The sequence below is a fragment of the Syngnathus typhle genome, linkage group LG10 (assembly GCF_033458585.1).
Source record: "Syngnathus typhle isolate RoL2023-S1 ecotype Sweden linkage group LG10, RoL_Styp_1.0, whole genome shotgun sequence".
Classification (NCBI taxonomy): domain Eukaryota; kingdom Metazoa; phylum Chordata; class Actinopteri; order Syngnathiformes; family Syngnathidae; genus Syngnathus; species Syngnathus typhle.
The window spans coordinates 9,768,566-9,796,303 of NC_083747.1; the positions used below are offsets into that span (position 1 = coordinate 9,768,566).

The 27,738-nt window shown below is 39.7% G+C and overlaps 1 protein-coding gene and 1 long non-coding RNA gene across 3 annotated transcripts; one reads left to right on the forward strand and one right to left on the reverse strand.

Annotated features, from left to right (window-relative positions):
- Positions 1–1,907: 1,907 nt before the first annotated feature.
- Positions 1,908–14,099, reverse strand: sall3a (spalt-like transcription factor 3a). The gene is made up of 4 exons (XM_061289679.1): positions 13,846–14,099; positions 4,214–7,342; positions 3,784–4,124; positions 1,908–3,538 (listed from the first exon to the last, which is right to left on the reverse strand). The coding sequence occupies exons 1-4, from the start codon at positions 13,925–13,927 to the stop codon at positions 3,107–3,109; spliced, it is 3,984 nt and encodes a 1,327-aa protein (XP_061145663.1). The 5' UTR covers positions 13,928–14,099; the 3' UTR covers positions 1,908–3,106.
- Positions 14,100–14,381: 282 nt separating this feature from the next.
- On the forward strand, positions 14,382–27,063 carry LOC133161294 (uncharacterized). Of its 2 annotated transcripts, none has more exons than XR_009716048.1 (3): positions 14,382–14,521; positions 16,696–16,827; positions 25,556–27,063. It is a non-coding gene; the product is annotated as an uncharacterized LOC133161294 (long non-coding RNA). The 2 variants fall into 2 exon arrangements; XR_009716047.1 differs by having other exon boundaries at positions 25,650–27,063.
- Positions 27,064–27,738: the final 675 nt, after the last annotated feature.

Sequence of the window (27,738 nt, forward strand, 5' to 3'; positions counted from 1 at the left end):
AATATATATATACAATTATATGTATATAAATTATATATATATAAATATATGATTTTTCTTATGATTTCCCATTCAGATGAATGGCATTTGAGAAAATATAATGCAAGCTTTTGTCAGAGAAAGTGAGTAGGCCCAAGTGATATTGTTATGAAGGGTTCTTTATTCGAGACCATGTGTAATTGGAGACCACATAACTGAAATCACTTTTGGCCTCAACAGCACTCCTTCATGAAGTATCACTGTGCATTTCTAGTCCATTAAATTATATGATAAATTTGAGAAGAATTGCCATTGAGATTGTGAGACAAAAGTCTGTACATAAACCCATACTGGCTGTCTCCATTCACTAAATGCAAGCACATGAGTTGAAGAATGGGTGGAATGTATCTGGTTTCCTCTCAAATATGAGCTCGATAATGCCTTAATGGAGAAAAACAAAAAAAAAATCTTCATTACTTGACAATTCCACTGACCGAGCTAGTACCATTAGCTGACAGGGCAGTGTCAAACAATGGGCCTCTAAAAGGCAACGCATATTATACCATGTCTGCTTGTGGAGCTCACAAGCATCGACTCGTCAGGAGGATTATCCATGGTTACAGTAGTGGTGTGACTACTGAAGAGCTGTATTGAAATATTACTTGAAATAGTTATAATGAAATAAAAACAAGTTCATTGTCACGAGCCAAAATGGTTATATAAGGGCAAACTTATCGATAGAGCAAATGGATTGATCAGGGAGAGCATGCAGCCTTGATATTTGTTTTTCAAATTGGGTCAAAATTGTAAACACACACACAAAACAAAGTTTGATCATTTGTGGTGTGGTTAGGAATTAACCGAAGATGGGGAAGGTAAAATACTGAACATTACTTCATACTTCATTCATTTCTGTAGTGTCGTAAGAAATCAGGCTGTTCTCTTCTAATTATCCGCCATCAGGCATTGATGTATTCACAATATTTATGATCATTTATTTTGGTATACCAAAAGGTAATTAAAATTTGTGATTTAAAGAAGAGGGTTGTTTTATTTCAAAAAACAGATCTGCATTAAACTGTAATCAATGAGAATCAAACATATCCATATTTTTTTTTTATCTCATGGAATTCAGCATCAAGGCAGTGGAGATGTAGGCAGATTGTATTCTGAGAAAATATTTCAGGTGATCACAGGAAATATTGACCTTCATTTTGCAGTTCCATGCTTTCTATAACAGACTAATTAATCAGTTAAATGCATTTTACTAAGTTTGCTGTATTACAAAAGAACAGTCTTTATGTGCTTGCACATGTGCACCATGTGTCAAATGTAATGCGCTGAGAGCTGAGACGAATCAACAATGGCAAAAACTGTATTTCTCAGACCATGAACAAGAAATAATATATCGAAAACCACAGACAAAACTAGTAAATAAATTGTTCAGCAAGTAAACAACAATCGTGGCAGCACGGTGGAACACTGGTTAGCACGTCCGCCTCATAGTTACGAGGGTACTTGTTCGATTCCACCTTCGGCCCTCCCTATATGGAGTTTGCATGTTCTCCCCGTGCCCGTGTGGGTTTTCTCCGGGTACTCCGGTTTCCTCGCACATCCCATAAACATGCTTGGTAGGCCTGTTGAGCACTCAAAATTGCCCCTAGGTGTGAGTGCGAGTGCGGATGGTTGTTCATTTCTGTGTGCCCTGCGGTTGGCTGGCAACCGGTTCAGGGTGTTGCCCGCCTACTCCCCTACCACTGCTGGGATAGGCTCGAGCACGCCCGCGACCCCTGTGGGGACAAGCGGTATAGAAAATGGATGGATGGACAATAAAAGTGTTGAACTTACATTTTGAAGGACAATGATGATCCCTTTTATTTTGACTCTCCAATTCAAACAGGCACTATGATTCAGACGAGGAACATAAGTCAAAAGACACCATTGTGGTCATTATTTTATTTACGAAGATTTTGATTGACTTATGGGTTTGCACTCCAAATTGTAGCACTGATGCAATAACCGACTGCAAATTGAAAGAGTGGTAAGCTGAAAACAATGAAAACAGCACGTATAGATAGCTCAGTCAAAAGGTTAACAGTATCACAGACAAAACGTCTTATTTTTAAAAAGTGCATTCACAAACATGACAAATACTCTCAACTCATGATGTCTATCTTTATGTGATACAAAATATGCATACCTGTTTTAGATTTGTTTGTATGTCTATACATAGATATTTTTTTCAAAAGGATCACTTTTCTTTTCTTTCTTTTTTACAAAGGTTAAAAGCAGAGCTGTGGTCATAGCAGCTTTGGACTTCTCCAGCCTCATGTAACATCACCTCCATGTATTGAGATACAGAGTCTTGACAGATATCCAAATAAAAACCTCAGCATATTCTCTGTTGTTAAGCTCAAATGACTTTCTGTTTTTCTTGAACGAGATATTTATCAGTGAGGCTTGTAGAATAGAAAATAAAAACATGGGAATCAATAAAATGTGTGGGCCATTTAATATATTTTTGTATACCCGCTTTTTTTTCCTCAATATCATAAATACTAAAGTCACTGGACAATATTATAAGACAATGCTTGGAGACTAACTGTAAAGATTAAAATAGTTAAAACATTTTTTTAAACTTTCTAGTTAATGAGAAACAAAATATCAGGCGAGCACAGAAACACTATACAGTCTATTCATGGCCCTTTTTTAAATCTAACAGAGCTCTCATAAAGAAGGTCGACTGAATGCCTATGAACAAACATTCTTTCATTCTTTTTTGTTTGTGCCTTATCCAAGATGGTTGCCCATTGTAAGGCAAAGTCTCGGTTGTCAAAGGAATTCATAAAAGCAGTCAAACATATAGATAAAAACTGTATCATGCAAATTTTGCAAGACAACATTCTGTATTCCCAAACAAGAGACAAAGCATCTTTCATTATATCAAGTGAACAGGGAATGGGTGGAAAGAAAAAAAAAAACCTCTAATCAACACTAAATACAATATTTCCAAAAGCAAAAAATACTTCATCTGTACATAATAAAGTAACACAAGTTTGTGACCGGATCAGCCGTTTCTTAAAACTTTTACATTTTTTAGTCTTAGTTTCAAGAAAGTTTTTATTCTTTAATTGATCCCAATTTCTTTGTTGTCCTCCATATACCTGGAGAAGGGGCGGGTCGCCCCGACCTCGAGTGCAGCTTTCTCAATTCCGGTCATAGGAGGGCTGCTACCTGTGTGCAGACGGTCCATTGCACTCGGCATGGCCCGCAGTGAGGTTAGTCCAGCACCCCCGAGGCTGACGGGGAGTTGGGTGATACCTCCATTTTGGATGACAGAAATCTCATTGTTCTTCATGGCCAAGCCATTGGTGATAGCAGCTGCATACTGGTTCCAAAAACCGGGGTCAACGTTCATGGCCCGAGCTGCCAGGTCCTTTTGGAACATTTCACTGAACTTCATTGCATCCCCACCTAGAAGGGCCATAGGATTTTCTACAGATAGTCGCCGCCCTCTGCGTGCTGGTGCATTGTTCCACATGTGCGTTCCCATGTGGACCTAAAATAAGCAAACACACACCAAAGTACAAATTATTATGATGATCATTAAGCACCAGAAACGTTTTAGACACAAAGTCATGGAAAGCTCTTGGCAAGGAGTAATACAGTAGATACTGAATACTTTACTAGTTGTTTACTAGTAGTTGAGGATTGAGTGGAAACTATGGGATGCACAACATTTTGCTTATGTTTGCTCTTTCTGAGATGGCATACATCCATACACCCCAACGAGAACTTACATACCTTTAGATTGCCTTTAGTGGTGAACGCCCGTCCACAGATGGAGCAGGCAAAAGGTTTTTCTCCAGTGTGTGTGCGCTCATGGATTTGCAGAGCACTGGCAGAAGAGAAATTTTTCCCACAAGAGTGGCAGTTGTGCTGTTTTGGTGTACGCCGTGGGGGTGGGGGAGCCAACATGGGGTTGGTGCTGGAGCTCAGGGTGGTCTGGGGAGCTGCAGCAGTGGGAACCTGGATGCCTACAGGCATGTGGGAATTGTCGCTCAACGATATTGACTTGCTGTGCCCATTCATTTCCATTTTAATCATATTTGATGCAGTGCTGGCCAAGTTAGGAGTGGTTAGACCTAATAGGAAAAAAGTCGAAATATCAGAAATCTGAATCAGGAATTCAGATATAGCTAAAAGTAACAGTATTCATTTTGCTCATACACACCTCGATCTCTGTTTAGAAACAGCATACTGAAGTGGCTCTCCTCCTTGATAAAGTGTCTGCTCGGTTGAATGGCAGTCAGGTCCAGGGCCCCGTTGCCTTCTGTTGCAGGAAGTGGAGATGGGGTTTCAGATTTTTCAGACTTCACAGTTGCCAAGCCTGCATTGTTCTCCTGGCTCTCCTCTACTGCCATGGAACTGTTGTGATTGTTGAGCGTAGCTGGGGACTTAGATCGCTGGTTCTCACAGTGGCTATGAGCTGGGGACAAATGTTGCAAAGAACCAGAGGACTCTGAAAGAGCAGGGCTCCCCAAGCTTTGAGATTCTGCATCCCCAGCTGCAGACAGACAATCAGCGGGGAAACATTCATTCTCGCTTCCATAGCTGCAGAAACTTTGACTGGGCTTTTGAATAAATGAACTAGTCATTTTTGCAGTGGAGTCAATCATCTTCATCTGGTTCTCCATGGCAGCAATGCTCGACATTATGGAAGTAGGTGGAGAGCTTCCAGGTGAATAAGGTTTTAATGGGTCCATTTCACCTTCCTTTACATCAACTTCATCATCTATAGCCTGCTCCATTTCATCCAGAAGATCATCATCATAATTGCTCATTGCATCCATGCTCTTTTCATCAAATGATAGGTCTGTGTCCATTTCCGGAAGGTTGTCAGTGACTGGAGTGTTTGGGATCTGGCCGCCCATGTGCATGCGGATATGCTGTTGCAGAACGACAGCGTTGGTGAACTTTTTCTGACATATTGGGCATGAGTGCTGGACTCGCAGAGGGGGTTTTGACCGATGAACGCCGAAATGTGTTTTTAGATTACCCTTGGTGGTGAATGCCCGTCCACATATTTTGCATTTAAAAGGTCGCTCACCAGTGTGGATCCGGTAGTGCATCTTGAGAGCACTCTGACAGCTCAAAACACGGTGGCAAATGACACACTGGTTGGGGTCAGTCATTTTCTTGTCAATGTTTTCAACAAGTTGTTGCAACTTGGATGTCTCGGACGTTTGCATAGAGTCCAGGAGGCCTCCAAAGGGAAATTTAGCCTTAAATTGATCAGACAGCATGGGGAGAACAGGGTGGGACACTGGGTTTGAAGCAGAGTTTGGGGTGTTGATAGGTTCAGTAACCTGGGAACTAGTTGACATTGTTGTGGAGGTGACGGCAGTGGAGAGAACCACATGTGATACTGATGTGGTAGTAGTGTTTTCCCCTGGTCGACTAAGGCAGGTTGGGGGAAGGAGGATTCCCTCAGGCTTAAGGACTGGAGGTACATCACTACCTGGTGTGAGTTTTGGGGAAATCGAAGCAGTGGTAATTCCAGAGTCAACAACAATATTAGGAGACAAAGATGCATGTTCACTAGATGGGGGTGATGTTCTTTGAGGTGACCTGTTTAGGGGAGTGAGGCTTGCAGAATCACCAAAACCCCCGATCATACTTGGTAAGGTGGGAGGCAGTTGGAGTCCAACTGAGGTGGGAACAGTTGAGAGTACAGGTTTACTGTCAAGCCATGTGGTAACAGGTTTTTCTGGGGGTAATGACATACCATATGGAATGCCCGAGCTTGTAGGAACATTGTCTAGGTACTCAGGAACTGGGTAAGGGTTCATTTGAATATGAGGGTATTTTTCTTTGTGCCTCTGGAAATGGACTTTGAGATTTCCCTTGGTAGAGAATCTGTTACCACATATGTTGCATTTGTAGGGCCTCTCTCCAGTGTGGGAACGCAGGTGGATTTGTAGTGCACTGTCACTGCCAAATACTTTGGCACAGAATCTACACTTGTGCTTGAAAAAAGGGTCTTCAGAACTTGGCTTTGTGTCAAAAACAGACACATTTGGAGGCTTCCCTTTGCGATGTTTCATCAGAGCAGACAGGGGGTCGAGTGCATTGGCTGTTGCTGCTATGCTCGCTAAAGGGTTTGGGAATATAACGCTGCTTGATGAGCTGTGAGGTATCAGCGGTAGATTGGAAGCTGAGTTCAGAAGGCTGTTGTGACTGAGTGATGGCGGCGTGTTGGAGTTTCTGGGATGAGTGGAACTGCTACTGATTCCACTGCTTCCTGACCCATTATTGCTCATGCTCATGTTGGTGACTGATGATGAGCAGGAGGGAAGTAGAGCTGACAGTCCAGAGGCACTGGGTGGGGGAAACATTGAACTACCGGAGGATGTATTGGGCACTGAAGAATTAGACGGCTGACTTCTACTCGATGTTTGGGAGTGAGGCCCTTCTATTGCAGAGGTCAGAGTTGAAGAACCTTGGCTGTTGAGAGAGGCTGGCAACCTAACAGGCAGCTGATGGACAGGTGGAGTGATAAAGTTGTGGAGCTGAAGTTGACTTGCAACTGAGGGGGCACACGCAGAAATCGGCCCAGGATTTCCAGTCACTGTGTTGTGGTGGTTAAGTGCAGGCTGTGATGCAGATTGTCTGTTCATCAGAGCCACTTGACTTCGTATTTGCTCTATCAACTGCAGCTGATGGATTTGCTGCTGCTGAAGGGCCATCAGCTGGTCCAATATCATAGGGATAGCCATGGTGGAAACTCCGCTCCCTGCTGCTGCCCTAATGCTCTGAGAAAACTGTGCAACTGCCACCCGGGTGCCATGCAGAGTTTCTAGGGTAACATTAGTGCTTGGCATGGTATAGTTCGTAACACTTGGGGGGCTAACGTCATCGAGCTGAGGTAGGGAGCCATCGGCTTCGGGTGAGGCCATATCTCCGTCTTCAAGATCCATGTTTTTTTCCGACGAGAGTTCCACCTCCATTTCCTCATCCTCTTTTTCTAGAATCCTGACCCCATTTGACGTGGTTATCTCTGGGACATCATCACCCTCACTAGCAGGTGAGCGGTTGTCGTCCCTGGCATCATCGCTCTCAGCTTGCTCACTGGGGCAACTGGGCACAGGGGAGGGTTCTGGGTACTCCTGGGAGGGAATAGGTGTTTCCTCATTGTCATTTACAATTAACACTAGTGGGTTCTTGGTGCAGCTCGTTAAATGTTCACAGAAATCTGCCCACTTGAAGAACTCAGCACAACACTTTTCACACACATGCGTCTCTTCACTGCCACTGCGGCTTTCATTTCCGCTGTCAGCGTCATCCAGCACATCGCCTCGAGCTGAAGGGAAGAGGTCAGGGGTGTTAGAGGGTATACAAAAGGAGAGGGAAAGGGAACAAAAAAGGAGAATTCATGAATACCGAATCAATAAAGAAACCACGTATATTTTGCAGTGCAGTGCTGGAAAGATTTAAGCTTAGATTTTCTCTCTCTCTCTCTTTTAACATAAAAAAAATCAATACATACATGTATATATATTTTTTACTCCCCACAAATTGTCCCAGTTCACCAATTGTCAAGGCCTAGGTTTGTGCATTCACACCCAGTCTCTAGGGCCAGCTAATAATTTTCTTTGTGCAATCCATCAAATTATGAGGGCCTATCAATTGTGGATACTGCCGCTTAATGAAATTCCATAGAGCCCATCGATTTCCAATATTTCATACAATTCACAGCTGCCTCGTCTGTTGGGTACAAATCAGGACTTTGATGGCCCTATTAGAATTCCCCTCTGATATCAGGCTGGTGAATTTCCAGCTGAATTTCAAATGCCTACTGCCTGTTCACTGTGTATTGCGGAGCAACGTATCTGGCCAAAGTACTTAAAAACAGAAAGGACTTCATCCTGAAAATAATCAAACAATGTGGACTCCAAAATAATAGCCAAAAAGAAAGCCACATATTTGCTTATATGTAAGACGATTAAGTCATAGTTTTGTCTCTCTCTCTCTCCTTCTCCCATGCTCTTGAAACCAGACTCAACAAATTACATGCTAGTGTGAAGGTAGCAAAGTCACTGATTAGTTACACATGTTTAATCACAGTTACAGCAAGGCACTTCCTCCTCCTCCTCATGCGACCAGCCGAGTCCAACAAGCTAATTCGTGCTTTGAACACTGACCCATTTAACACCTGATCAAAACCATTGGCCTCAGTATTATACCGTTGCCATTATTATTGTCTATATGTGAATGTAAAGCTAATGTTTGTGTTGGTGAAATGTATAAAATCTATTATTGCGCTCAACGACAACTGTTGCTTTTTGCTCCGTTTTTTTTTTTTCCTGTATTGTACGGAATTACCGCCACATTCAGCATCACTCTCCACTTTATTGTGAAATTACTGTTTTAAAATATTGCTTTGTTCAATTGTTGAATGTTTTTTGTTCAATATGTATGTAAGCTCACCACTTCTTTTTAGTGGGCTTGTTTTTAAAGTGCACTAAAACCAAAATTTATATTCTCTAATAAATATAGAAAGAACAACTTTTAGTCAGAAACAATGGAATTACTATTGTGCTGTTTGCACACTTTAGCCTACACAAGAAGTTATTGTGGTGGAGTGAGATATGTTAAAGCAGACAATAAGTCTTTGATTAATCACACCCACACTTCCTGCAATTTGTGCTCTGAGAGTGTACTTACTTCCGAATTAAACACAGTTGTAAAATGTTCATTCATATTTTCACCTGAATGAATTAGTATTTATCTATATTTGTAGTAGTGACTATCTGTGAATATACAAAATCAAAAATAAACTTGATCAAATGTGCTTAAAATTTCAAAGGTTGCTTCCCACCATCTTTTCATGGAAGCTATAGTTTCCAAATGTTAGAAAACAAAAATATATATTTATTTTTTCATGGTTTGACTTGCCATTAAAGAACAATATATATAAAAAAAATATTCAAAGCAAAAATCAACAAGTAAAAAGGGACCAGTAAATAGAAAAGACAGCGACACATGGTAGCAGGTTGAAAATCCCCTTAGCCCCTCAGCGGACAAAGGATCCATTTCCATAATTGAGGGCTGAAAGGTCAACACAAATGAGTAGGCATTGTGTTTAGATGATTAGTTATTAGAATGGTATTACTGTCAATCTCTTTTACTCTTTCATACAATTACAAGTGGAAATCTTTTTGTCTACAACCACTCTCACACACAAGCACGCACACACACAATCCTTGTACTTATATCACACACTTCGCATTTATGCAAATTTCCAAGCTTTTAACAGCACTGTAGAAAATAAAAAATGTAGAATAAACACACACAAAAAAAAAAGCACTAGGCTTGCAATGTTTCACGAAACATAAATGTGTCCTTTACTATATTAGGAGCATCCATGTGCGTGTTTAATTGTGGTTTACAATATTGCAAATCACACAAGACACCAGATTTGTGCGTCAACTGGAAATGTTAAAGCTCTCTGAAAAAGAAGTTTAAAATTACCACCTTGGCTCGAAGTGTGAAGGCGACATTTTGTGGCGCCGCGTATAAGACTGCTTGTGCACATAACTTATTGATTTTCTTATAGCATGAAAAAGCCATGGCTGGTAAAAAAAAAAAAAAGGCTAGAATACGTTTTTCATTTGAGCTTTAAGAGTCTTGATTTGCTCCCATGCAAATATTAAGCAGAGCACAGTCAATAGGGTAATTGTGGACATTGAATATGTGTGTCTGCTATCATGCCCAACAATCTTTGGCATGCTAAGTGAAACCACTAATCTGACATATCAGATGAAGTATTCATGCTTTCCACCGATTCTATGAAAACCACAGTGCTGTGTACTGAATGGAGCATTGGCATATTGAACAGTTACAAATGCTGCCATTCTTAACTATTCATAGAGCATTGACAAATACACACTGGTATTATTTGCTGCTTCTTAAAGTAAAACTCTCTGTATTCTAAATGTATCGTATCAAACTATTTGCAAATCAACATATTTATGAAGGTCTTTAGATTTAATTGACTAAAATCACAAGGAAATAATTTTAACAGTGCCTCTACCATTTATCATTTGCAATGCTAAAATGCCTGAGGATAGATTAGTGGCATTAAAGGCGGGTGTCAGTGTTTGGTGTTATAGATTGGGGGCAAGCAAAACTAAGTTTCAAACTGAGAGCTGGATGAGGAGAGATTTTTCATTCAAATACAAAATGCGCATCTGACATTATTTTCCTAAAAATTAATTACATAAATAATCGTGTACGAAGATTTACCCCCATGTTATAAATCTATAATCATATTTGACATTAGGATTTGTATAAAATAAATGAATCATTCCAAATTCCATATTACTTGTTTTGCCCTTACACACTTTTAAAAAGGCCACGTCTTGGCTCTATCAACACACACACAAAGCATCTTGTCGAAGTGTGTGCCATTCGCTTGGTCGGGCTCTGCTGCAGAGTGGTACAGTCATATCTGCACTCACAGAGAGGCCTTTGTCATAAAGCCTGAGATGCAGCGCAGCCAAGACATGAACGATTTGTTTATGGAAGCAATTTCAATACAGCATCCAACAGCGCTCTTCTGTCCCTCAGAAAAAGGTTTGCGATATGGAAAAAGCAATAATCATTGATGATCCTCCTCTGCAAGCCTAAAAAACATCTAAAATGATTTTGATGAGGCTTTTTGTGATAACATCACTTCCAAATGCTTACAAGCGCTAGTACCACTGTCATCAACAAGTAAATGAAAGGACGAAAGAAACAAGCAAGAAAAAATGTGCCTGTGCTAGATTTGAAGTATGAATACTCCACGTGTTCTCAGTACAGAAAGGTAATTAAAACAGAACTGTATTGAAGTGAGTCATATTTAAGTGCCTTCTTGAAGACATTATGGTACTCTGTGTGGGTGGTCCACCAGCCTGCACCCATCGGTGAGAGGGGATTAAAACAAAAGCCAAACAAAGCCTCACTGCAGGGGTGGGGTGAGGGAGTTGCATGTTAACACTGTCAGCGGGGGGCTTCTCACTGCATTATACTGATTGCATCCGAGCAATTCTTAAATATTTCACACAATACAAGGAATTTTTCACGTTTTTTAAAAATTAATAATTTGAGATATTTTTTTCTCAGGGAATGTGGAAAGTATGCACTGGGATGTGTTACAATACACAAAATGCACATGTACTAACGAGTGCGATATAATTTTCAATGTGGCGCATTAACATTCACTTTGTACTTGTATGTTGGGGCCGTATTTAACTTTATGGTGGAGATCACTTTCAGAAGTTTTAGAACAGGAAGGGTCATCGAGTGTTTGCATGCAACGTGCGTGCCCTCGGCCCTCACATATCACATGCACGTGCACATTTTCAAATCCGCTGTCTGCACAGGAAGTGTCGACAAGATGAAAAGCTTGTCACTGTTCACACTTTCTCGGACGCCCGAAGGCTGTGCAGCCAAGGTCAACGGCATCCATGTTCTAATTGTTTAAGGATCTTGACACCGAGCTGCTGGACTTGCTCGGCTGAGCTGGACAAAGGTTAAGTCAGCAAGCTTTTTAAAAGCACTCCTAAGCACCCAAAGCAACCCGCCCCCCAATCTTAGCACACGCACACAAACCCCAAAACCCCTGGGGTGGGGCAAATGTCCAGAAGGCCTGAAAGGCAGATGATATGACACACATGGGCTAGAAGACACTTGCCAAAGTCATACATACATGAAGGTGACATCAACTTGACAATAAGTCAAACAGATCAAACAAAGTTAGTGTAGTCTCTACTTGCAGTTTTTGCCTCTGTAGCCAAAAATACAAAACACCAGATCTATGACTTACTTCTTCAACTTATAAGAAATAGATTTTATGATCAAAATACTTGATTTCCAGAGGTCAGGATCAATGATACTGCATGAACAAGCCGCTGAGTTTTATCATGCTGCAACACAGTGGCGTGTCACCTGTAAGGTAGCTTCAGATATTGTTACGAGTTTTATGTGTCACCGATTTGCAGTGGGGGGAAAAATTGTTTGCCGATCGTTTCTCTGAAATTTCTGTTCTCCATGAAAACAAGAGGGCCAGTTTACGCCTGAAATAAGGAGAGTGAAGAACATTCCACTGTTACTAACACTCTTAAAAACAATGGCAAACACGATCGGTGTGTACGTGTGTGCCTGCGCGTGTGTAATCGTGAGTGTGTGTGTGTTTTGTGTGTGGGTAGGTCTGCGTGTGTGCGTGTGTGTGTGCGCGTGCGCATGTGTCCTTTTACAGCCAAAGATACACTTCAATGTCTCACCAGGATGTTAAGGTGAGGAACAATCAAGTTTAAGACATAATTTTTCAAGTCAAATCTGTCTTCACTGTAAGTCAGATGGGATTGCTGGGTTAAAAATATTCAAGGACTATATCAAACAATGCAACTTTACATATTTGTCTATGACTTCCAAGGGCCATCATTGCATATTCAAAGAGGAGTAATGTTTCTACTAATAATATATTCTTAAATCATAAGTAAAAAATCACATTCAAGGAACCACAGCCACCACACGCACACACACATACACACACACAAACACACACATACACAAACACTCGCGCAAAAGAGAGCTTCATAATGACTATACCACAGATCTGTACCCTAAAAAAGCCTGCAAATTCACAGGGTAAAGGGGTGAAACTTTTTAAAATGATGATCATTTACAAATACATACTGTAGTTATAATTATGCAAACTTGATTATTTACTGGAAATTACAATTTAAATCTTTTCTAAGTTGACTTATTTTTTAGCTTCCTTGGATGCATGAATATTCTGGTTGTTATTTAACAAGGAAAAAATAGATAGTTATAAATTAGATGGTCTGTATTTATTGTCGTGTAACATTATATACATTGAACCTTACATATTTTAACACCTTTCAATGTAAATATGGATAATCTTTTTTCACAATTAACAATTTAAAGTGTGGAATTTCTACCATTTAAAGATTTTTAAAATACAGTTCTTTTGTAAAACATGATTGTAAATTTTCCCCACATGGCAAGCTGTGTCAACCAATAATGCCGACATAGTGAGAGAGAAGGCAACAAATCAAGTGTGCTAAATTTGTGTGAGGGGGGGTGGGGGGTAAACAAAAAACATTTACATGACAAAACAAGGCTTCGACCTGCACCGGAATTAGCGTTTTTTTGTATGGCCCTTGTGAAGACAGAGAGGCGCAGAGGGACAACTCTCTCTCTCATGCAGCACGATAACATTTTTTTAAAGAGTCATTGTTAAACGTTGGTTTCATTAGAGTTTGGGGGGAAAAAGGTTGAAGTGTGAAAGAGTGTCACAAATATGTTGTCATCTATTAGTCGGGAGCATGTTTCTTTTAATGTGTATTTTGTATATCGTCGATTTAACATTGAAAAAAAATATCCATTCAAAATTGTTCATTCAAATGATATTAATGACTACAATCATCCGGTGAAACCAAAGAAAACTGTTAAAATGCTATTGCATTTTGACAGGCCTTTAAAAAGGCCTGTCAAAATGCAATATGTGTGCAAACTGTGTTATTTAATAAAAACATCAAAACAACAGTAAAATAATGTCTTGTATTATTATTTAAAATGGAAACAAATTGAAATTCCGACGCGACGGTTGTCACGTCACCTTGGAGAATGGGTTTCAACTTACAAAGAGCCTCCTAATAATTTGCTGGACCTTTCCTATATGGTTTCAATCAACACATTACGGACAAAAAATCTCTTCAACAAGATAAGTATATTAAAAACACACACACACACACGCACACACTTTTGGACTCGGGAGGTATAGTTTGGACTCACCATGCTGAGACATGATCCCGCTCATTGGCGCATCTTCTTCCGACTTGAGGTGCTGCGGCTTGGCTTGCTTGCGCCGGGACATGCTGGTGCTGATTCTGGTTGAGGTGCTGGCACTGGTGTCCGCTGGTTCGGCCGTTGCTTCTGCTGTGGGGCTCCGGGGCTGTGCGTGTGCGCGCGGCTCAGACACATCAGCGCAGTGCGCACCGGTCCGACTCGCCAAAGTTCTTCTCCAAAAAGAGTGTTCAGGCAGAGTGCAGGGGAAAACTATGGAATTAGCCGCTGTCGCGGCTGTGCGTGGGATTGCGCATGTCGGTATAATAATTATGATAGTGAATAATGCTTGGAGATGAGTGGCACCGTGTGAAGGTGGGGAGGATTGGCTGGAGTCCAACGGACGCGCATTGGATATGCTAATGAGAGAGCGACTGAGCAATTAGCCGCCTCACAATCGGACTTTATCCGTCTCTTTTCTCTTTACCTCCCCCTCAACAAAACAACACACAAATCTCTTGTTATGCCCAGCACTTTGGGATGGAGGGGGGGGTTCTTCTGCACGGACTGTTCTTCCTCGCCCTCTTCCCTCGATGCGCACTGACTTGCAAGTGCTCCTTCAAGCCGTTTTCTTCATCTTCATTACTTTGACATCTTTGGTTCACACTTTTTTGGCTACGTTCAGGTACTTTTTCCTCTTACAAGTAGTTGTTTTCCTACGCAGCTGAAACTTCTATCATTTCAAGCGATTTAATATAGGGACGCATGCTTATAGGCGTGTAAAGTTATTGACAAGAGCGACAAGTTGTTACCAGAGTTGTCCAAAGCCAAAGTTTACGATTTTCAAAAAATGTCCCACGATGCTCCCTTGACAGTGACCAAACCGCTTTCGCCCCAGCAAAAAAAAAAAGAGTAAGTTGGATGTGAATAGTTTCGAAGACAGCGCGCACGCTCCTCCTTCTCCTCTCCAAGTGTTCTGCTCTCCTTTTTCGCTTCTTAAAAAATAAAAGTCGTCTCTTGATTTGCCGGGCCTCTCCTTTTTTTTTTTTTTCTTGTCGATGACTTCCACGTCAAGGCCCGTTCACAAGTTCTCTTGGAGCGGCCCACCGGTCTTGCGGAGGGTCGCGCGGGCGGGCTCCGTGTGAGTGGGGACTAGCGGCGAGTGTGAGTGTTTAACCCCCACCAAGGCAGCAGGCTCAGCCCATTGCTTCACGCCGCCGCTAGGATGTACCACCACGTTGCTGTTGAATGGACCGTCCTCACCCTCCCGTGTCAACACCCACATTCTATTTGAACTCCCATCCCACATTCTACCAGTCAGCCTTTCAAGGTGTCATACGAATTTGAGATTCTTTAATTTATTTATGTTAATTATTTTCTCATGATGAGATGATGTGATCATTTGTGTCATCACATGTTCATACAACCACAAGTGCGCAACAACATACGCTTTTACGCTGAGATTTGTGCAATTGCCATATTAATTGAATCATATCATTTCACATTTATTATGCATGGTTTTCGATTTATTGCAAAAGGATACTGATTAATCACAGAAAGTGTGAATTTGAATTACGAAGTGCAAATGACAGCACATATGATATAGCGTTGGAGCCAAAATGCGTGTCATCAATAAGAAATCAATGTAATGTTATAGTTTATTTACCGCGGGGTAAAAGGCCCCAAAGTAATTTAATATGCAAAATCATCAGACGTGATATACTGCGTTCAACTCGTACAACGTGAACGTTTTCATTGAGAGGGGTGAGGGGCTCAACTGCACACACACGCACAGACGCACGCACCTTGTTTGTTTGACTGCATGCCCCTGTCCCCACCTTATACGAGACAAATCTGCTGGCAACAAGGTCGTCCGGAGCAAACTTTTCTTTCACCACTCATTCGATCATCCCTGTAGAAGTTATGTCCAAAAGCCCGTTATTATCTGGTATTAATAGATGCAGCCCCGGGAAGACAAAATCAGCTATTGATAATTGCAAAGAGTCCACGGCGGCCACTGTATCGATCGGCTTGTCCTCCTCTCCCCTGCTACCGAGAGATAAGGAGACACACTCTTTAGAGCAATATAATTTCTTTTGACCTATCTGCTTGCTACAGACTTATGATGAATAGCCGGAGTGGCTGAAGTCCTTTATCACCAAAGTTACCCCCTTGATATATTATTGATTCTTTATAACTAGCTCGGCACACAAAAATCAAACTGTCCACTTGGCCATCATCATCATCAATATCATCACAAAGGCGAGAGGAATGAAGATCCTTTTCTCTCTTTTCCCTTCCTTGCGCCTTTTACAATCTTCTCTGTGGGCCTAATCGTGAGTCTACTGATGATGAAAGGAGAGGGGAAACGTGTACGTTGCCATTCAAGACGAGGTGCCATTTAATCTCAGGGTGGGCCACACGCACGCGCACCAGCACTGAAGGAGCGGGAGAGGAGGGTGCTTGGGGAAGATGCGCTGTCGGGGAATCATGGGATGGGCGTGATTTTGAAAAGAAAATTTCAGTACAATTTCCCAAGTAATACAGTGTGTATTACTCTTATTTTACTTTGCATAAATACACATATGAAAAAAAAGGTGGACACCGGTTCATTCGATATATGCATTCCATATATTCCAAACCTCGGAGCAGACTGCAGCATATCGGAGCCCGATCACGGAGAATGCACTCTGGTGCGGTGGGGGTTGGAAAGTAGGATGGAATCGAAAGGGAGAGAGAGAGAAAACAGAGGAAAACGTGTAATCACCCAAACAAACATTTTACCCATTTTCATCCCCTTTGGAAGCATAGAGTCAGGTAAAACGATCTGCTTTGCTTGTGCTCTCTGTTCACCTCAAGATGCACCGACTCATTTCTATCGAGTGAGCAGCCTATTCTCTCTTTGGCGCAGCAGTTTGCGGCAACTTCTCTTGCTTCTGCTAAGGATATAGACCGAGGTGGGAGGCCAGGACAGTGACGAAGACACCAAGGGTAAATGATAGTTTATTTATTTATTTATTTATTTATTTATTTATTTATTTATTTATTTATTTATTTATTTATTTATTTATACCATTGTCAGAAATTGGCGAGCATATGGCAAGCATATGAGACGTATTTGCGCAACTAGTGCCATGACACGGGCACACGCACGCGCGTACGCACGTACACACGCTCAAACACCCACACCTCTGTTGCAGCATATGGCAGCTCCAGACAGTGCTGAGTCAACCTGGACCAATAAGAGAGCAGAGTCTGCTTTGTCATCAATACAACAAAGCTCCTGATAGTTTCACTGGATATTCTTTAAAAGCTGTGTTTGGAAAAATACCTAAATACTTCTTTGTAGAGCATTAATAGCTTTGGAAATATTTTACTTGAACTGATGAGACAACTTGCATTCTGTAATCATAAGTGTAGGTCTGATTGATGTACATTAACCCAGTAAAGGAGAGTTTGCAATTAAAATGTTTTTGTCATATTTGTTTAAACCATTATGATGTGCCAGCAGAACAAGAGAAATTATTGTGAAAAGAATCAGGTATTGCTTATGGGCTCCAGCCTGTGCCTCTTATTTGATATGCAAGAAACCTCCCCACCAGGGAAAAAACAACCAAGAGGCCTGACTTATGAAGTGTCATTTATTATGCACTCGTGGTCACACCCGTGTGGCCTCAGACTGACCTTGCTACCCCAGAAAAGTACCTTATTTGGCCTAAAGTGCTGGTGTGGGATGAACATGGTATTTTCTCAGCAAACCCATGCATAAAAATCAGGGCAGTTGCAGGTGCAGTACACCCTACCACATCATGCTTGACATTGCGGAAAAAGAAGTAGACTCACTGTGATCATGGCACAGCATTGACAGATAAACTGCAAGATCTCACCTGTGACATGGGGAGTTTGAGACCGGCTTAGACCCCCGATCGTGCGTTCAAGTGTGAGCCCCCCCACCCCTCAATAGTGTGATGCTATTTAAATATTTTTAAGCGGTTCATGATTATAATTTGTTCATTGGATAGATTTCTACAATAATTTAGAGGAAGAGCTGTATATAGTGTGTGTATGTATATATATATATATATATATATATATATATATATACACATACACACACACACACACACACACACACACACGCACACAGTCAGAGTGAGCAGTGCCCGATCAGATAATAAATACCTCGTTTACTGTTTTCTATGTTTCATATTTTATAAAAAGTAGTGATTTAATAGCAGCTTTTATTAAATAAGTATAAATTGCTAAATAAGCCTGGTTCATAGTCGTTTAATTCTTGTTTTGTCATAATATCTTTAGTGTGCATCTGGCACAAGACTGTCAGCCACTCAAACAGCTGATCGGGTTTTTGTCATTGGGCAACTCCAGGAATTCTGCCTCGCAAATTCCGTATCCCCCTATTAGTGTTCCTGTGTGGCTAAATTGTGTTATCGTGTGATTTTAATATTTAAAGTAATTCAAGGAAGTATCTATGAAATGCATTTAAAATAAAATGAATTTAAAATTAAATGCAAATTAAAATTACAGTAAAGGGCTGTGCGACCAGTCCAAGATGTACCTTGCCAAAAGTACAAAGAGAATTGCAGAAAATGGGAAGTTGGAAGATAACATTAATACATTTCAGATGTATGGCCATGCTGTGGTAAGAGAAATTGGAAGTAAAACAACCATATTAGGCAGCAAGAAAGTTTTCTGCTTCTCTAATGGTAGGCCCTCTCTAGCCTTCCTTAGTGGTTGATGTCTTACCAAAACCAAAACCAAACATAGAATCCTTCAAAATAACTGTATTACAAAAATATCATGGAGTTCTTGTCTTTATAAAGATTGATGTGGGATGATTGGTTTATGATATATAAATAGGAATTGAAAACACTGACACCAGTGCTTACATATTGCTTATAGTGAACATGATAAATTAGTACTACATTAGCAGTTGTATCAATTGCCTGTGAGAATGCCCTGAAGGTTGTGGTGTTTAAAGATGCAAAAGATGTGTCAAAGATCAGGAGGTGTAATATCATCTGCTCGTGTCTCCTCTGTGAACAGTGGGTTTCGGACACATTTATTATTTCAGTGGAAATAAAATGTGACGAATGGCTCCCACCTTGAGATGAGCAAAATTTGATCTGACTGGTCCAATCTGAACTAATTGAAATGAATTGAATCAACCTATTTCTTCTCCTACTGTAATTAAATTAGAAGCTGGAGCGTAATTGGACATCGAGTTGGCACTTGAGAGGTGATGACAAAATCCTCATTGTTGCCACCAAAGGCCCAAGTGTCAAATTTAGTGTGAAATGCAGTGCACCAAATGCTGCATGACACACTGACAAGCCTGCTACTTAGCAATAAGGTGATCATCCGGCCCGTCTCAAATTCTGTAATGATCTCTAAATCAGCTGTCAGCACGAGGAACTGAGTTCAAATCATTCATGGAGTGCAGACTCAGCGCCACATTCAACTTTTGTGTACTTGCACATTTTGAAAAAAAAACAAAAAACTAATACTAATAAATCTCCTTGAGCAGTCTAAGGTGAAAAAAGGCAAAACTGGATTTTGACAAAAAGATTGAGAAGAAACATATACAGTAATGACTAAGTGTATGTTTTTTCACATTGTAACACTACCATAATGAACACAATTTGTAATACTAATGAGAAGTTATAACAATGTAAAGTTCAAATTAAATATTCTATATTAGATATATCTGAAACATGACCCGCATGAGAAATCTACATTTACTTTTGTTTACTACTCCAAGGGACCAGTCAGCTTCAGCATTTCCAAGAGCAATGAGAAGAAAAAGACTAAAGCCACACTGATGACACTTAATCTCATTGGAATACCTTGTCAGGTTTGACCTTGGAAAGATATTAGCCACTAGACGACTGATTGCATGTGTGTCCATAGTTGAGATTGTAAGGGGAGAGCGCCTACCTGTTTTACCTGCAATTATGTGAGTGGATGAAAATATGTGTGCTTTGCAAAAACACAGACCGAAATTTAGATTCCCACTGTAACTAAACATATGCATATACGTGTCTAAATTGTGTTGTGCATGCTCCTGAAAGAAATTACAACAGTGGACTGCAGGCCTTCTGATATGTGTACCACACTGCCTGTTCAATAGAAGCCTTTGCATTTTTAAACAGCATCAGTTACTTTATACTGTCATTGTTTTTGGCATTGTTGCCTTTCTTAATCCCGGTAAGTGCATAGCTCAGTGACAGTGTTGAGCTCTTTCTGTTTCTGTAAATGCGAGGATGCTGAGCACACATTATATAATATGTATGCTGAATCTCAGAAAGCTAAGACTCTTATAACAATCTAAGATCGGTTGTTTAAGATGCATATTGATGTGGGTTTGTGTGATGTTTGGGGCCACATTGATACTAAAAAAAACATTTTCTCAGTAATGCTTTTGAGTCCGATTCCATTTTAGCATCTTGATCATAAGATACCTGTACAATCTGATTAGCGTTAGTATAAAAACTGTATCGCATTATCGTTGGAACAAATCCTTCGACATGCGCAGACTAATCAAATATACCGGAAATACAGTAGTAGTAGTAAGTAAAAGAAGCCGTAGTGACTTCCGTGTCAACAAAACATCGCTCCATCTACTTTAAACTTTAGCGTTATTTTGTGTATTTTCCTTTTTGCACTGTTACGTCAAGTTAACCCTTCCTAACCGAGCTGCAATGTTTCAGACCAGTTCAGTATTTTTCTCGTCATTTTTTTTGCTTGCTCTTCTTCTCCTAGTTTGCGGGAAGAAATGATACAAGCATACTGATTTCACAGACATTAATGTTATTGTGTATGTAACAATTAATGAGGTTAATGTTCATACAGTTTATTATGCTACAGCCTCTTACAATAATCCAATAAATAGTGTTAGTGGATAAGCGGTTCAGATAATGGATGGATGGTTGGAATAAAACCTATGTCTTGTTTCTGACACTTGGGTAAACTACATAACTATTTCAAATTGCCACGGTGGTTTCTCACAGGCAACAAATGGACCAAGTGTTATTTTTTTACTTGTGTCATACTCTAAATGTCTTTGTGACAATAAAAACTGTTTGGAACCTTTTAGAAACCCTGACAAAAAAACATTTGGTACATTGCGCACTCACTCGCGGCTCATGATATACTGGCTTAACTCAACACAACTTCTCAACACAACTTCATTTAACAGAACACAAGAAGAGAACAGAAACATCAAGAATAATACAATTATGAAAAACCAACAAAATATTTTTCGCCATTCCTACATAGGCTTTATTGTTTGAAATGAATATACTACATAAGAGCAGGGATTTGAACCCCCCCCATTCACTAGTCGATTACAAATATTATCATCTGTATGCATGATAACAATCAAATTTGTTATAAATATTACTGTTATTTTAATAACAATTACAGTAATATTAACTAGTAAGAAATACTGTAGGGATGGCTTCTCTTGCCACCAAACTAAAATACTTGTTTCATTGCTCCTGCAGTACCTTGCTTTGGTAACCTGAGAAAAAGTTCCATCAACCTAATGCCTGATCAATGTGACACATGTGTTTTGCAACGTTAATACCTTATGTTGCTTCCAGTCTGTTGTGTGTTTTGGAGCATTGCCAAATAGTGACAGAAACGCATCTACAAGTATTTTGAGGAGCGGTAATTGTGACACTGAAGCCTCTGATTTCTAGTATCGTTCACTTTGAGCGGCTCAACTCCCTTTTCACTTGCAGCAACATCCTGATTACAAATCATCTTATTGATTTGATGAGTGCAAGATGTTTGCTAATAACAGTTCTCATGCCATTTGTTAATCTTTGTTGTGATTGAAGAGGTAATCCCAGAACCCATTATTCCCAGTGACAAGAGCGGTATCGCTCGTTTACACAAGACCCGGTCCTCCTCATTGGCTGAGGCAGAGTTGGAAGGGGGCTCAAGCGGGACGGAGCAAGACCAGCGATATCAATGATCTCCGAATGCAATCTACTGCACCCAAACATAACAAGCACAATTAAAAAAAAGCAACAAAAAAACAAACAACAAAAGAGAATTACACCCCTTGCTAAAAAATCAATTACTCTTTATAATCACCCAAAATGATTTTTCTTAAATATGATAATAAATCACAGGCTGAATCAATAGCTTGTGGGCCGACTGCTATGCCCTGATAACGTATCGATCAATATTTAGTATTTTAATTAACACCTCAGTAGAGTATTGAGCCTCTTAACAATGAGTGAAATATAATCCGTGATAAAAATGGACCAAAATAAAGGCAATGTGGTTCCGTTAGAATTCCACAGCTGTTCTTCATATCTGTCATTGATCAGTCAATATCTTAGGTGTGATTAAAGACCCTTACAAAATGAAACTCACTCAAGTGTGTGTGCACGTAAGTGTGTGTATCTCTGTGTGTGATGCGCGTGTGTTTGAGTGTGTGTAGCGGAGTTGACGTGCCATGCATGTGTGTGGTTCACATGGCAACACATTCATCGATCATGTGTGATAGGGATTTGCAATGCTTCAGAAGCAACTGCTATAAACGGCGTATACCTGGTAATGAAAAGTCATCTGCCAGGTTGTTATAAATTAGAAGTTATAACAAAATAAGCACTATTATATATAAACCAGTATCAAATAAAGTAACGTCTACAATGTTTTCATGTTTGTTTGGCCGCTTATCTGGTTAATCTGATGTTTAAGTAGAGTATTCTTAATCCTCACTCTTGTGTTTAAAGGTTGCTCGCCTGCACTCTTTAGGGGGTTTGTGTCTGATTCCCCAAACTGCTCTGCACCATATTGTAAAGACCTACAATTAATTGCCTCTGTGTACCTCTGACAGAAACACTTAGGTCAGTGCTTCTCAAATAGTGGGGCGCGCCCCCCTTGGGGGGCGCGGTGCTATTCCTGGGGGGGCGCGTGTGACCCTGGGGAACAGGCTTTTTTTTTGGCAGTACTAGAATAAAGTGTAATTGCGCGTTTACTACAGCAGGGGGCAGTGGCGCTCTCATTGTTACTTCTGTCACGTTTGCGACAGTGCAACATTTTACGACTTACAAGACAAGTTAGGATAGTCACGGTGGGGAGGGGGGGCGCGAATCGTTTTCTTCTTGCTAGGGGGGGGCGTAACAGAAAATAATTGAGTAGCACTGACTTAGGTAAATAGTTCCAGAGTGATGCTTTTAAGTCGATGCATTCTGAATATGCACGCGATGGCCTATCTGTAATCTTTTCTTAAGGTTTTAAACACGAGACTGCCAACTGTTTTCCAATTGGATTGACTCTTGCCCTTTGTAATTGGAATCCTTTTGGTTTCGAATCAGATTAAAATATAAACGTATTGAAACAGACAGGCGAAGTTTGGTTAATGGAGGATTTATTTTTTATGTTTTATCATCTATCTATCTATCTATCTATCTATCTATCTATCTATCTATCTATCTATCTATCTATCTATCTATCTATCTATCTATCTATCTATCTATCTATCTATCTATCTATCTATCTATCTATCTATCTATCTATCTATCTATCTATCTATCTATCTATCTATCTATCTATCTATCTATCTATCTATCTATCTATCTATCTATCTATCTATCTATCTATCTATCTATCTATCTATCTATCTATCTATCTATCTATCTATCTATCTATCTATCTATCTATCTATCTATCTATCTATCTATCTATCTATCTATCTATCTATCTATCTATCTATCTATCTATCTATCTATCTATCTATCTATCTATCTGTCTATCTATCTGTCGATCTGTCGATCTGTCTGTCTGTCTCAAAGGCGAGAACCTAATGGAACACACTGCCCGTGTTACGGCTGATTTTAAATGTCTCAAGGCAGTCTGGGTGTCTTCCTCAGGTCAACAGGATATTAGGGCAAAAGAAGTGTCAGCCCAGGTGCTGAGTTTCTTTTAATCTGATCCTTGACACAAGCACACTTGCACATATACACAGTCCACACCCATGCACACTTACACACACACAGACACACACGCACGCATGCACACAAACACAAATGCATGCTGGTTCCTGGTTGGTTTTCCTTTTTTGTTTTTTTGCATCATCAGTTTTTGTATTTTTCATATAATAGAGTGACACACACAGTATACATTATATGGGGAATCATTTACTGACTCAACACAATTTCATCTTGATCTTAAACTCATTTGCATTACTCTAAGTAGCACAGTGTATTTCCATGCAGAAGGTTGAATCACGCAAAGTCTTTAGCATGACCATCTACTTTAGAGGTACAATCAGTGGTGTACCGGCTTTGGCTCTATTTTTGTACTCAGTGCCAGTCTGTCATGGGGTAAATCTGGATAGGGGTGGACTAGACAAAGTTTTGGTATTTTTACAGACTCATTTAATCCCTTGGGTTACGAGGTGCCAAGAGGCCCGATGTGGGGCTTGCACGGGGTGTGTTGGCTGAGTGGGTCAGCTGTTGCTGGCATTACTGTAATTGAATTAGTGTGTGTGAGGTTGGGCACGCAATAGGTGGAGTCCTCAGCAAGAATACAGTCGACAAGAAACTTCGGGGAAGAAGGTGTATAACATTTGTGAAAACCAGTCACAAAGAATTACTCAAAGGAGTAAAATTATATAAATTCTATAGAAAGGCAAGAGTTAAGATAGTGATATCTGTTTGGGTATGTATAGGTTTTCTTCAGCCCTCCTATGTAAGTCAATTTATGCATATATATTTCTGTGTATCCGTGTATACATACACATATATGTATGTATGTATGTATGTATGTATGTATGTATGTATGTATGTATGTATGTATGTATGTATGTATGTATGTATGTATGTATGTATGTATGTATGTATGTATGTATGTATGTATGTATGTATGTATGTATGTATGTATGTATGTATGTATGTATGTATGTATGTGTGTGTGTGTATGTATGTATGCATGCACGCATATATATATATATATATATATATAAATATATATATGTATGCATGCACGCATATATATATATATATATATATATATATATATATATCTATATATATATATATATATATATATATATATATATATATATATATATATATACATATATATATAACAACATCAGACATCTCAGTCCAGAAGAGTGCAGTGCTAGGAACAGCCAAAATACTGCGCAGAACCCTCAAGCTCCCAGGCCTCTGGTAGAGGACCCGAGCTTGAAGTGGGAGACCACCCGCGGAGGGTGATAGGGGAATTTTTTATATAGATAGATAGATAGATAGATAGATAGATAGATAGATAGATAGATAGATAGATAGATAGATAGATAGATAGATAGATAGATAGATAGATAGATAGATAGATAGATAGATAGATAGATAGATAGATAGATAGATAGATAGATAGATAGATAGATAGATAGATAGATAGATAGATAGATAGATAGATAGATAGATAGATAGATAGATAGATAGATAGATAGATAGATAGATAGATAGATAGATAGATAGATAGATAGATAGATAGATATGATTTAAAAAAATAAAAATCCTGTTAATTTGTAGAGGATGACTTTTGACTTTTTTTCGGTGCCTGGAATTTTTTGGGTTGCTTAAATTTACTGTATAGAGAATTGGAGCTCTCTGCGCTCCACTTATCAAGCCCTGTGAGCCCGTATTGATTTTTTTTATTATTATTTTCTTCTCAGGAAAAGAAGACAGAGAGTTAGGGAGCTTTGGTGAATGGAGAACTTCCCCCAGATCGCTCCTATTCTCCAGCTTATTGCATCCTGTCGTTTGCAGTTTCAGATGATGTCCAGTACGCCGCAGCTGCTGCAGCCAATAAACAAAGTGACTAACAATGGAAGAGAGGCATGGCTGAAGAGGAGGAGACAGGAAAACCACCATAGCACACACAAAACTAAAGGAGAGAGGTATTACAAGTTACTTTTGTTATGCAGCAGCAGGAGTACAAAGAAATACATTTAATTGCGTAACCACTGTTTCAGTCGTTTTAGTTGATAATGGTTACTTGATGGACAGATTCATGAATTTCCAAATTGCTCAAAGAATGCCGGCCAGTTTTATATTTCAGCTTGTGGGAGAAAAACATGGTAACTAACCAATGAAATCAGACACTAAGATATATATATATTTTTATAATAAGGCTTGCAATCTGGTTTGCTTTGAGTTTGTGATTAATTAATCACATTCTCTGTGCCACCATATATTTTACAATGGAATAAATTTAATCGCTTTTTCAAGATTGATGGTAAAAGTACAATTTCAACATTTTGGGATGTGCTTGTTGAGGACGAGTCCCCCTATTGTATGTGTTACCCTCAGCCAAATTAATTATTAGCTTTACCCCCAGGAAACTCAATCAAAAATGTAATGAAATGGTACAATGGTTTTGTCTCATTGCTTTTTGATAATGTGTGTAAAGACAAATTGTTGTTCCATGTATTCCGTAACAGTTTTTTGTCGTTCTTTTTTTGTGCAACAGAATTTCAGGTCATCGTTGTAACTTGTGTTTTGGTATGTAGAAGAGGGAAGACAGATGAGGGACACTTTGAAAAAATATCTCTTCCACCCACAAATTGAAAAGTAATAGCCAAGATGATAAAAAAACAACCTAATTTCGTGAGAGCAACTATTTCAGGGTGATGCTCTTCTTCAATGGCTAGCTCCCTTTTGTTTTATATGGATTTTTCTCCGTTATACGTCAGAAATGAAGCAAACATACAGGTACTCAAAATCACCTAACCCAAGGTATTTCTTTTTTATTCCCACTCTCACTCTCTCTCTTTGAAATAAAATTGAAGACAAAAAAATTAAGTAATTACATGCCCAATTTAAACTGTATCAATGTGGATAATTGTCATTTGCCATGAAGAAATTAAATGAAAACTGGTAAACAAGTAAATTTTCTTTAATTGGTTTCCTTTAAGCGGAGAGAAGTGTTAGATCAATGTATCCTTCCTGTTGCTAATGAAAGATAAAGCAAAAGTGTAACATGTTTTTAATTATTATTTTAACAGGTTTTACAAATCACATACAACAGTTATTGTCAATGTTCTTTATTCATAGTTGATTGATATCCTTGAGATGCTGCGTAACCAGAATGGTTTGTAATGTTGCCAACAAGTACTTGGTCTTTTGCCACTTAGGGCATGAATGATTTACTTTATGTATACTTTGTTTACTTTATGAATAAAATGAGAAGAACTTTCGTTCTGTAATGCAGAAAACCGCAGATATGTAGTCGTGTGGCTGGGTTCACACTTTCACTCCCTACTGTCTGGTATTTGGAATCTGCTCGACCATGTGACCTCATCTTTTCAGCTCTGCACATTTACAAGCAAACCCATGCACACACACGATACCCACAAAAACACCAAAACGTTGTATATTTAAAATGACTTACTTGAACCATGTTCACACTGCATTGTAGCCAAGGGTAGAATCAAATCCAAGTGAGTTATTGAGGTGTCATACAAAATATCATTCGGTGGCCATCAGCAGCATTCTAAAGCTGAGGAGACATTCTCTCTGGGGCAAACGGCTTTCATTTTTTGGCATGCGTTGTTTGATGGAAACAGAAACCCCTAATCTGTGGCAGACTTTTGTGTTAGTGGGCCGAAATGGTCCGTTGAACGAACTGAGAGGTTGTTCGGCACATGGCCCGGATTGGGACGATTACACGGACGGATGAAAAAACACTTCCATTCGTCCTCAGTCCACCATTTGAACTTCCTCATCCTGTGTTTTTTGTCCGCAAAATGGATGTCCATCCCCACCTAATTCCCACTCCAATTTCCACCTCTTAAATTTTTGGTTAATTTTCATGAGAAGGATAACTGGGAAGCAATATCTAAAAAACACATACAAA

Coding starts and splice junctions, on each gene's coding strand:
- sall3a (XM_061289679.1), bottom strand. CDS start 13,927: ATGTCCCGGCGCAAGCAAGCCAAGCCGCAGCACCTCAAGTCGGAAGAA. Junction 4,125..4,213: donor GTTTCTAAACAGAGATCGAG/GTGTGTATGAGC, acceptor TTTTCCTATTAG/GTCTAACCACTCCTAACTTG. Junction 3,539..3,783: donor CCACTAAAGGCAATCTAAAG/GTATGTAAGTTC, acceptor TGCTTATTTTAG/GTCCACATGGGAACGCACAT.